This window comes from Lineus longissimus, chromosome 7 (genome assembly GCF_910592395.1).
Source record: "Lineus longissimus chromosome 7, tnLinLong1.2, whole genome shotgun sequence".
NCBI classification, from domain to species: Eukaryota; Metazoa; Nemertea; class Pilidiophora; order Heteronemertea; family Lineidae; genus Lineus; species Lineus longissimus.
The window spans coordinates 15,018,446-15,031,147 of NC_088314.1; the positions used below are offsets into that span (position 1 = coordinate 15,018,446).

Consider the following 12,702-nt stretch of genomic DNA (forward strand, 5'->3'; position numbering starts at 1 on the left):
GACAAGACCATGATTCAAAAAGTACAAATGTGACCCGTCACAGCAAAACCAGGCGCTTGTCGCACAGAAGAAGAGCCTAAATGACACCAGAAGATAATGGAAGAAATTGATGTGCTCATATTTCACAAAAGGCAGACAATAGAGAAATGAACAGACAGTCCGTCTCAACCTGCCAAGCTCGGAGCGACATGCGCCTGGTTTTGCTGTGATGGGTCACAAATGAGCAACCAACCAGTTTTGACAGAGCATTTCAAATGTGGTAGACCTTATCAACTGGGTTCCCTGCATTAACAAGTTCCTTGACAAGATGGGCCACATAGGCACTATATTCCCAGTTGGTGGGGTCGTGTTTCAATTGTTGTTCAGTCAGTGGTCGGACACACAAAAATAGACGAGCGTGACTCCTAGCATTGTAGGATTTCTTTATTGCCTAGGGACCAGCTTGCCAACATATCTGAGAGAAATTGTCATGCCCGCATGGAGCTTGACCCAATATGGTGACATGCTATACCATCCGAAAGGCTAGCAGTTGGCTCCTATAGAATGACAGGAATGATAACTGCGCAAATTAAAGCAGTAAAAAGAGATATAAAAACAGATGAGGTATGTCTTGGGTGTTCTCACTCGTCGATGAAGTCATTTGCGACAGCAACTGATGTTGGACAGTTCCTAGTAGAAAAAGGTTGTTTGCATTGTCAACAAGGAGAGACAACAGGCATTGACCAACCATGCAGGAGATAGGCGAGATCATGTTAGCTTTTAAAATGCCAGATGCTATGGCAAAGTTTTGGTCCTTCGACTGATTGTGACACCCATTTTGTTAAATAAGGACATTCTGCTTGATCGAAGAAGTACGTCCTACTTGATTATAGACAATGAAAGTGACCAACACATAATATTTGCATGATCATGTGTTGGGGTGTGTTGCTTGACCGATAAGCTGGTTGTGACTCCCTTGTCCTTATGGTTGTGACAATATAGATCTAGGTCTTGACAGTATGAGGTATGAAGCTGTCTCTGCTGATATCCCAGACGTTGTCCTGATATTGAATTCAATGTTTGAACTTAACCACAAAATTTTCAAAAAATCCTATTAACAGAAGCAGGGAAGAACGACGTTTTGGCTTGTTTGGGACAAAAGGACAATCTGATGCTGGTTAAGTGAGACACCAACAGATGGCGCTGATTCGTTCTAAATTGAAGAAAAATGGCGACTTCCTTCTTGAAAAGGTATCAAATTTGTTCCGTATTTTTATCAAATGAAACATTATCTAGTCATCTAAATCTCTAAATGAAATATAAGAAGCGATCGCTGAAGTATTATCGAACTATTTATGCCAAAAGTTACTGATTATATAAAGTAAATGAGTAAAAACTACCGGTTTTGAGGGCACTAAATTTGACATGTTCCGCTTGTACATTTGCACAACAATGCACTGTAAATGTACATGATTTGGTGTACAATGGCAAGGCGCAGCCAGCCATCCCAAGACCATGTCTAGTCATCCAAAAAATTGTGTAGCCTACCGTAGAAGTTGTATTCCGACATGTATATATTATAGTAATGCATGCATTTTCAAAGGTTAAATGGGCATTCTGACAGTTATGTGTGGATACTTTTGATGTGATGAATATCATTCATAGGCCCTATCATGATCACCAGACCTGTCAGTTTGTCACCTGTCCTGAGTCTGATTAGTCTGAGATTCAAGAAGTGAGATCACTGAGATGAGCGAGGCCCAGCTGACTCTGCCAAACTGGCACTGACGGTCACTCAAACTCTGTGTAGTTATTTATCTCCAATATCACCACGTTGTCGGGAGGTTTAGCGTATTAATCAGCAACGATTCTGAAGAAGTTTTCAATCCCCGCCCGCCCATGGCCCAAAAACTTTCGAATCAACTGATGAAATCTGTGCCATTGATCAATCATTTAATGGGTTGCATGCCTAGTTAATTGCAATCAAACTACAACATTTCCAATTGGGGAGTATCAATTTTAACCAAAATTCTATTGGAAAAATGTCATCACACAAACGGCGATGATATGCACGACTTGACTATTCTAGTACATGCATAGTAGTATGTGCTGTTTACTGTCTTTATCGTCTAGGTCTGGTCAAGGTTGTAACATAAAGCAAACAAACATTGCCGTGTTAGTATTTGTTTTACTGTGGAAAAATATCTTCCCGTGTAAAAAGGGTGGGGAGGCTGGAAGCGAATTTAACACAATAACAGCATATGTTAAGGTCCAGGTCATCTCACATAGACTATGAATAAGTCAGGTTTGACACCAACTTGAATGGATTTACTAAGTAGGCGCAAATAGCTTACCGTGTCGGTGTTATCGTGTGTGTGAATAGTGGAGCCAATTCTTACCCATGCCATAACATTAACAATTTCAAAGAAAGCCTTGCCCCTTCACAAAGTGAAAGTTCCTACTGACTGCACTCAACTTGATCACTTTTTCGCATGGCATGCCTTATGACTATTATGTCTATTTGGAAATGTTTGGAAATTTCCAATGAAAGATAAGGGTGTCTACAAAACCAAGACCCAAGACCCAAGACCCAAGACCTACAAAACAAAGACCCAAGACCCAAGATGTTGATGGGTCTTGGTTTTGTAGGTCTTGGTTTTGTAGGTGGGGGGTCTTGGTTTTGTAGGTCTTGGGTCTTGGGTCTTGGTTTTGTAGACACCCACACGGGTGTCTACAAAACCAAGACCTACAAAACCAAGACCCAAGACCCAAGACCTACAAAACCAAGACCCATCTTCAACATCTTGGGTCTTGGGTCTTGGTTTTGTAGACACCCACACCCAAGACCCAAGACCTACAAAACCAAGACCCATCAACATCTTGGGTCTTGGTTTTGTAGGTCTTGGGTCTTGGGTCTTGGGTCTTGGTTTTGTAGACACCCTGAAAGATAATGCCAATTGAGTTTGACTTGCGTTTGGGTCAAATGCAGTGCAAGAACTTTTGTGCAGGACTCTACTATAGATTCATGCACTTGATTGGGAACAACGTTTACATGACGTTGTGTTGGCCGTCGTCACGTCACCATACATTTTACATTACTGTAACGTGACGAGACGCGACGTTTTCGTAAACATTGGTCCCAATCAAGTGCATGGATCTATAGTACTAGGACTAGGAGACAGAAACAGTTTGTTTAGGATTTTTGGCTCACCGTAGGGGAGTCTTTACAATACCGCAGTGTCCGTCGTCCGTCGTCGTCTGTCGTCGTCCGTCGTCGTCGTCGTATCCTGTTTCAAAAACAGTGGCACGTTTCTTAACCGCTAAGCCTATGAACTTGTAACTTTGAACACAGGACTCCCTTGGTCAGATGACCTGTGACACTAAATTTCGGTCCGATCTGATTCTTAATTTGGCCACCAGGGGGCCGAATGTAGATATCTAAAAAGTGTGATATCTCGCTTATTAATGACTTGTTTGGAATAAAATTTTTGTGGTAGGTACTCATAGCAAGGATACATCATATATCATACGGGTTTTTAATTTGACCTACTTTTCAAGGTCACAGAGGTCAAATGGCGTAAATTGGCTGTTTCAGTGTAACTATGGCACGTTTTTCAACCTCCACAGCTATGAACTTGAAACTTAATACATATAACCCCCTATACCAGATAACCTCTGGTGCTGAATTTCAGTCTGATCTGATTCTCAACTTGGCCACCAGGGGGCCGAATGTGGATACCTAAAAAGTGTGATAATTCGCTTATCAATAACTTGTTTTCAATAAAACTTTCGTGGTGGGTACTCATAGCAAGGATACATCATATATCGTACAATTTTTTAATTTGACCTACTTTTCAAGGTTGCAGAGGTCAAATGGCATAAATTGGCTGTTTCAGCGTAACTATGGCACGTTTCTCAACCGCCACAGCTATGAACTTGAAACTTGGTACATATAACCCCCTATATCAGATAACCTCCTGTGCTGAATATCGGTCCGATCTGATTCTCAATTTGGCCACCAGGGGGTCGAATGTGGATATCTAAAAAGTGTGATATCTCGCTTATTGATGACTTGTTTTCGATAAAACTTTTGTGGTAGGTACTCATAGCAAGGATACATCATATATCATATGGGTTTATAATTTGACCTACTTGTCGAGGTCACAGAGGTCACAACGCAGACACAGATATGGCCGAAATTGCATGTTTTGTGTTTTTCGTGTTGTGGCAATCCAAAGGTCGTGAGTTCAAACCCCGGTCAGGGACGGCCAAAAATATTTTTTTATTTTATTATTTTTTATCTTTTCCCTTTTGTCTTTTCTGACTTGTATCTTACATTTTCTTGATTTTTGGCTCACTGTAGGGGAGTCTTATGTAATACCGCAGTGTCCGTCGTCCGTCGTCGTCGTCCGTCGTCGTATCCTATTTAAAAAACAGTGGCACGTTTCTTAACCGCTAGGGCTATGAACTTAAAACTTTGTACACAGCACCCCCTAGGTCAGGTGACCTCTGACACTGAATTTCGGTCCGATCTGATTCTCAACTTGGCCACCAGGGGGCCAAATTCATAGCAAATATACATCTTATATCATACGGGTTTTTAATTTGACCTACTTTTCAAGTTCACAGAGGTCATATGGCGTAAATTGGCCGTTAGAGTGTAAACTATGGCACGTTTCTTAACCACTAAAGCTATGAACTTGAAACTTGGTACATATAACCCCCTATATCACATAGCCTCTGGTGCTGAATTTCAGTTTGATCTGATTCTCAACTTTGCCACCAGGGGGCCAAAAGTGGATATCTAAAGTGTGATATCTCACTTATAAGTGACTTGTTTTCGATAAAATTTTTATGGTAGGTACTCTTAGGAAGAATACATCACATGTCTTACGGGTTTTCAATTTGACCTACTTTTCAAGGTCACAGAGGTCATATGGCGTAAATTGGCCGTTGGAGTGTAAACTATGGCACGTTTCTTAACCAGTAAAGCTATGAACTTGAAACTTGGTGCATATAACCCCCTACATCAGATAACCTTTGATGCCGAATTTTGGCCTGATCTGATTCTTTATTCGGCCACCAGGGGGCCATAATGGAAAAAGGAAGAAGTGCAATATCTTGCTTATTTGAGTGAATTGTTTTCGATAAAATTTTTATGGCAGGGACTTCTAGCAAGGATACACCACATGTCCTACGATTTTTGGATTTGACCTCCTTTTCTAGGTCACAGAGGTCAAATGGCGTAAATTGGCCATTAGAGTGTAACTATGGCACGTTTCTTAACTGCTGAAGCTATGAACTTGAAAGTTGGTACATGTAACCCCCTACATCAGATAATCTCTGACACCGAATTTTGGCCTCATCTGATTCTTGATTTGGCCACCAGGGGGTCAAAACTGAAAAAGTAGGACGTGCAATATCTTGCTTATTAATGACTTTTTTTCGATGAATTTTTTTATTGCAGGGACTCTTAGCAATCACACGATATTGATCTTGTTGATGTCATAGACAATTATTGGTTGGATCATAAACTTATATATAATGCCCTGTCTTATTACTTGACATCAATACACATCTAAAAAAAGTCTTCATGCCTGATTGTGTTCACCATATTCACCTCTAAACTAAGCATGATCCTGCCTACTAAAAGATGTACGGTGAGCACAATGGCCCCTGGCCGTTTCATTTCCAATACATAATCGGGTTCACTGGGAGGCACTGTTTTCACCTGTTTGTGGTAAGATAGAAGGAGCATAAACATGCGATTCCAAATTCGATGCTTTCCCTGTGTACGCCCTATCATTTCGCGTAAATGAGCATCTATAGATCCATGCACTTGTTTACGAAGACGTCGCGTCATGTCACGTTACAGTAATGTAAAAATGCATGGTGACAAGATGACGGCCAACACTACGTTGTGTTGACGTTGTTCCTAATCAAGTGCATGGATCTGTAGTACCGGTATAGGGTTTTTGTAACATAAGGCCCCTGTAGGCTGTACATTTTGTGTAACCTTCAACCAGACAAGAAAGGATGCAAGTTACTTTGTACTCACTTGTCAGAAGGTACAGTACATGTTTCAGAATGATCACAATTTCAGGCACTTCCAACCCCTCTGTTTTCATGCATGAAGTACATCAGTTATTTTCCAAGCTACAAAAGAAAGTTGAACCTTTCCTCACTAATGTTCAGGTTTTTTTTATCTTTCAAGACCACAGCAATACCCAATATCAATAATATTGATACTAGGGTATCTATCTTATCTCTGTTATTCTGTTTTAAAAATGTCTTCTGACATTCATCATAGATGACCTTTTGTCCAAAATAAGTTGAATGATCTACATAGATGGGTCTCCCCTTGAATTGCTGCATGCGGGGATTATTTATGATTACTGTGCCATCACTGAACATTAATCGTCTCTTTTCAGAGTTAGATGATGGCTGCGACTACAGATTAGATATCCGTTAGTTCTTGCTCGAGCATGGTGCTTAGTAGGAGATCGCCTGGGAAGATGGTCTCCTGGATTCCAGTTTCTCACGTATTACTTGTGGCTGTACTTTTGCTGACCGGCATGGCTAGTCCGGTGGCCTCAGTAGCCAAAGAGAGTAAAGGTGAGTTGAGAATGAGATGGTCATTGATTGTCTGGATAACTGAAAGCATACTCTGGTGTTTGTCTGAGGTCTGTTACACCCTGCTGTCAGGGCAGGTTTACATATGACTCACGTTGTCAGGCAGGCACTGAAAATCAGCCGTATTTGGGAGGCTGTCTGAGGCACTATCCAATGATCACATCGAAGCACGAGAATCCTGGTGCCACTCTTCAAGTAATGCATGCATAGTTTATGCGTTCTTGCTCTTCAGTGATGGAGGTGTGCTCATTCAGAGTCAGATGCTGGGAAATCACATCAAAGCTGCTGGCTTCTAAATTTCTATTCTACCTAGATGGCAAATTTTTCCAAGAATGTTGTTCTGGGATTGTCTTCGGGCTTTGGTGCTCATTTACCAACCTTCAGTCTGCAGCACTCCAACACAAAATAAACTCATCCAGAATGTTCACTGCACTTTTTCAGTGTGAAAAAGATGTCATTGTGAATTTGACATCGCTGAAACTCAAATTTGCCCTACTAGCCCGGGGCTTGCCTTATTATAGTATAAAGGTATAAGAGTAAGACTTGCACAACATCGCACACAAAAGCTACAGACAGCTTGAATTGGCCTGAAACATCCAATCAATAGAGATTCCCGATGAGCCCCTAATTCATATGAACAATCGGGTCAGCTATGTTAAACTGTAAAACACTGCCAACTGTACCTAGTACTACCGGTAGCATGATCTATTTTGGATTACAAATAGATCTAGAGCTGGTCATGCTGCCAAGTAAAGCTATGTACTGTCGGGCTACCTTAACTGTTAACAACCGTTTTATGCTTCTCTGCTGGCCGAAGATTAACTAGTCCGCAATTTTTTACCCCTCATTTTAGCTCACCTCTGGGGAGCTTATACGATACCATGGCGTACGTCGTCGTCAGTTAGCGGAGCACATATTGTCACCGCTAGGGCTAGATGGCTAAAACTTGGTGTGAAGGTAGCGTTGGGTATGGTATTTTTAGCTCAGCTGACTAAGTCAGCCGAGCTTGTCAAATAAGTTGTTCAGTGGCGTCCGTCTGTCCATCCATCCATCCATCCATCCATCCGTCCATCCGTTAAACCCATGGTGCACATTTTTAGCTCACCTCTTAGCAGAGGTGAGCTTATCCCATACCGTGGCGTCCGTCGTCCGTCGTCGTCGTCGTCGTCGTCGTCGTCGTCGTCGTCGTCGTCGTCGTCGTCGTCGTCGTCCGTCGTCCGTTAGCAGGGCACGTTTCGTAACTGTTAGAGCTATTGAGTTGAAACTTGGTACACATGTACCCTTATGTAATGACACCTTGGAGACCAAGTTTCGGTCCGATTCGTTTCATGCTTTGGCCACCAGGGGGCCAAACGTTAAAAGTGAAAATATGCAATATCTCCCTTAATAGTAATCGGGAAATTTTGAAAAAAATATGGTAGGTACTTCTAGCAAAGGTGCATCATATATCCTCCGGGTTTTTGATTTGACCTCCTAAGGTCACAGAGGTCAAATGGTGTAAATTGGCCGTTAGGATGTAACGATGGCACGTTTCTAAACTGCAATGACTATTGATACCAAATTTGGTACACATTTACCCCTTAGTCAGGTGATCTCAGGGACCGAAGTTTGGTCCAATATGATTCACCACTTGACCACCAGGGGGCAAAATCCAAAAACCTTAAAAATGTGATTATTCCTTAACTTCTTGCCCGATTGCCACCAATTTGATATCATGGGTACATCTAACCACCATACAGTATATGTCACACAGGTTTTTAATTTGACCTTCTTGTCAAGGTCACAGAGGTCAAATGGCGTAAATTCGCCGTCAGGCCGTAACTATGGCACGTTTCTTAACTGCAATGACTATTGATCACAAATTAAGTACCCCTTGGTCAGGTGATCTCAGGTACCGAAGTTTGGTGCGATCTGATTTGCCGTTTGGCCTCCAGGGAGGGGGCCAAATCCTAAATTCTTCAAAATGCCATTATTCCTAGTAATGACTTGCCCGATTGGCACCAATTTTATATCATAGGTACATCTAATTCTAACAACCATTCAATGTGTCACCCGGGTCTTCTTTGATTTGACCTACTTTTCAAGGTCACAGAGGTCGAATGTACTGTAAATTGGCCATTTTGGGGAAATTGTAATTGCTTGGACCTACATCAAACCTAACACTACATGACACAATACCATGCTCTTTATTAGCTCACCTCTTAGCAGAGGTGAGCTTATCCCATACCGTGGCGTCCGTCGTCCGTCGTCGTCGTCGTCGTCGTCCGTCGTCCGTTAGCAGGGCACGTTTCGTAACTGTTAGAGCTATTGAGTTGAAACTTGGTACACATGTACCCTTATGTAATGACACCTGGGAGACCAAGTTTCGGTCCGATTCGTTTCATGGTTTGGCCACCAGGGGGCCAAACGTTAAAAGTGAAAATATGCAATATCTCCCTTAATAGTAGTCGGGAAATTTTGAAAAAAATATGGTAGGTACTTCTAGCAAAGGTGCATCATATATCCTCCGGGTTTTTGATTTGACCTCCTTTTCAAGGTCACAGAGGTCAAATGGTGTAAATTGGCCGTTAGGATGTAACGATGGCACGTTTCTAAACTGCAATGACTATTGATACCAAATTTGGTACACATTTACCCCTTAGTCAGGTGATCTCAGGGACCGAAGTTTGGTCCATTATGATTCACCACTTGACCACCAGGGGGCAAAATCCAAAAACCTTAAAAATGTGATTATTCCTTAACTTCTTGCCCGATTGCCACCAATTTGATATCATGGGTACATCTAACCACCATACAGTATATGTCACACAGGTTTTTAATTTGACCTTCTTGTCAAGGTCACAGAGGTCAAATGGCGTAAATTCGCCGTCGGGCCGTAAACTATGGCACGTTTCTTAACTGCAATGACTATTGATCACAAATTAAGTACACATGTACCCCTTGGTCAGGTGATCTCAGGTACCGAAGTTTGGTGCGATCTGATTTGCCGTTTGGCCTCCAGGGAGGGGGCCAAATCCTAAATTCTTCAAAATGCCATTATTCCTAGTAATGACTTGCCCGATTGGCACCAATTTTATATCATAGGTACATCTAATTCTAACAACCATTCAATGTGTCACCCGGGTCTTCTTTGATTTGACCTACTTTTCAAGGTCACAGAGGTCGAATGTACTGTAAATTGGCCATTTTGGGGAAATTGTAATTGCTTGGACCTACATCAAACCTAACACTACATGTCACAAGACCATGCTCTTTATCCATCTTTCCTCCACATGAGGTGAGCACAATGGCCCTGGCCATTTCATCCATCTTTCCTCCACATGAGGTGAGCACAATGGCCCTGGCCATTTCATGTAACCGTAAGACCTAGAGACTTCAATTTTGCATTTCTGGATACTTCTGGTCAAACTCTACTTTCAAAACAAAATTTGTCGCCATTCGACCTACTTCCTGCGAGCGAGAGTGAATGAAGGAAACTGGCCTATATCGGCCTAGGAGCAGCAGAATTAGTCGAAATATGCTCTAATATTAAGATAAAATTCTTGAAAATCTATTTTATTGAGAAAAAGTTCAAAATTTTAACAGGAGAGGGCGCTACCTGCCTTTTAATTATTTCTGCCGATTCAAATTCCCGCCCGATGACGTCAGCCATCAATGAAGTCTCCTATTTGCCAGTTCTCAAAACATGGCAGCTACACAACAAAAGCAGTAGCTCCAGGAATAAATCACTGTTCACTTCAGCTTCGTAATCGATTGTACCCCGACTTTATTGTGTTTTGTGTGGTGTTCCTATTCAATCAACGACGTAAGGCCTTATTATGTTGATTTTAATTGAGAAGGTGCATTATAAGCGGCGTACGAAATACCGAAGCGGAGACAAAATGGCGGCATGTTGTTTAGGCTTGGAGCTCAATGACACTCAAGTACCCAATTTTCTGCTTAAAAAGTAGTAGTCTGGTAGGCTATATTATCACTAGTTCGTTTCAGTGGTAGTCATAAGGTCGTTAGGGACTACTTTCAGAAATTAGTTCTTGAAAATTTGGCCACATTTCTGTGAAAACGATATCGGAAGTGCATGCTCTGTTTGCGATGACATCGCCGATGTATTTTGAAGTGGAGAATTCCCACAGTATGTGCAGTGAATTGGCATGATTCTGTTCGCCTATTAAGTTTTAGTTCTACGATTCTTTCATGAGTAAAAAGTAGACATTCTAAGCAATACAATAATGTCACTCCCATAAAAATTGATTGGAAATTGAGGGAGCTACGGCATTCTGTTTGTACAATACCAAATGGCACATTTTAAAAAGCGCTCATTGGACAACGTAGGGAATCACCAGAAATGACGTCATCGCTGGTCTAAATAGAAAACTACGGTGGCGCAGTAGAGCACAAAAAAAAGGTTAAGCATTAACTTCGTCATGCAAGCTTCAGCAACAAAACGATTTCTCATGAATGATTTATTTTATCATCATCAGCTTGTTTCCCCTGATAGGTAAAAAATGATTTACAATTTCCATCAAAGTTTCTATTTTGTGTATAGTCACATGTTATTTAACTGGCAAGGAGCCAAGCAGTTTTGAATATTCGCGGGAAAATACTTCGTATTTGTAAACGAGGCTATGACAATGAGTATCCTCATTCATGGCATATACTTCATGTTTCAGTAAATATTTTCATACGATGATTTCGACCGAATTATGGTCGGGATTGAGGAATGAACAGTGGCATAATTATGTCAACCAAAAACATTGGTACCGTAGTGAACGCAAAAGGATATCAAATACCATGGAGCATGCCATTTTCATGCATAATGAACTGAACACCGGGAAGATATAAATGATATTAACTCAGCTGAGCACCAGGCCCTTGGGCCTCTTGTTCTTTTTTCGCGATATAACCTACTTTCTGGCCTCCAGGCGGCCATCTTGGAAATTGTTTTTTGCCTTTGTGAAGCTAATGGTTGTACGTAGAGTGACGAAATTTTCATGGTGGGTATATCTAATAAGGTTAAAAGACATATCACCCGGGTTTTTGATTTGACCTACTTTTCAAGATCACTGAGGTCAAAGTTCACTAAATCACCGATAGTAGGCACGTTTCGTTTCTATTTGAGCTAGAAGGTTCTAAACTTGTGAGGACATGTATCTAGGGACCCTCTATTAATATTATATATACTCCAAAAATTTGTCCTGATAACCTTACATACATTTTTGTAACATTGTGTATGATTAGTTTGAGATCTATGTCATTAGAATAGATTGAATTGATGACCTCCATGTAAATGATGAAAAACATGTTACAACAGACACAGTTTAAACGATGCATGGGACAGGGGTGCAGTCCTTGTCCTTAAAATTTTGCAGGTGAGCAAGTGCTCACCAGTAATTTTCTCTTCACTTGCTAGGCGAGCACTTATTCCCGCCATCAAACGCAACGAAAAAAACGTGCTCTCTAATTATGTCAACAAAAGCACATGGCAAGCTACAGTGCTCTCCGCCAATCACAATAAACTAACTCATGGGTCTCAAGCCATTTTGCATGCGAATGGCCTGTTCTATGAACAAAAAACCACAGAAAAATCAATGGTAATTTATGCAGCAGCATTAAGCGAGGTCTTCGTCATCTCTCCCATTGAAGCGCCACCTGTAATCTGCCGTTGTTGAAATTTGGAACTAAATGCAGGACCTCCTGCGTAGCCGTATTATCATTTGGCATGCGAAAATTGAACGATGTTTATTGCAAGATGCGCATTTTTTTGAGCCCGCATTATGGCGCGGGCGTGCAAATGTGCGCCTCAAGAGACAAGACCAAAGTGTTTTATCAGGTAGTGGTAGTGTGCTTTGTTGATGTGTGATTAACAACCACATGATGAATTCATGACAACTAGTATTAAGAGGCAGTCAGTAAATTATAGAAGAATGAAATTCCCAGCATCTGAGTCTTACTACATGTAGATGCAAAGGCCAAACACACCATCAATCATACGGCAAGGACACAGAGGCCAAACTGTAAAATGTTACTGATCGTTGCAAGTTTTGTCATTATGTCCTTGACTCATCAAATTTTATATGCACTCACTCATCAGGC

The 12,702-nt window shown here is 41.4% G+C and overlaps 1 protein-coding gene across 4 annotated transcripts in view; it reads left to right on the forward strand.

Moving 5' to 3' along the window:
* The first annotated feature begins 1,204 nt into the window (after window positions 1–1,204).
* Window positions 1,205–12,702, forward strand: part of LOC135491698 (tyrosine-protein phosphatase 99A-like) — a 69,570-nt gene continuing 58,072 nt past the window's right edge. For all 4 annotated transcript variants that reach the window (XM_064777718.1, XM_064777720.1, XM_064777719.1 and 1 more), the window contains exons 1-2: window positions 1,205–1,230; window positions 6,411–6,594. In XM_064777718.1, the coding sequence (XP_064633788.1) occupies window positions 6,465–6,594 (130 nt within the window). In that variant the 5' untranslated portion in view covers window positions 1,205–1,230; window positions 6,411–6,464. The remainder of the gene's footprint in view (window positions 1,231–6,410; window positions 6,595–12,702) is intronic.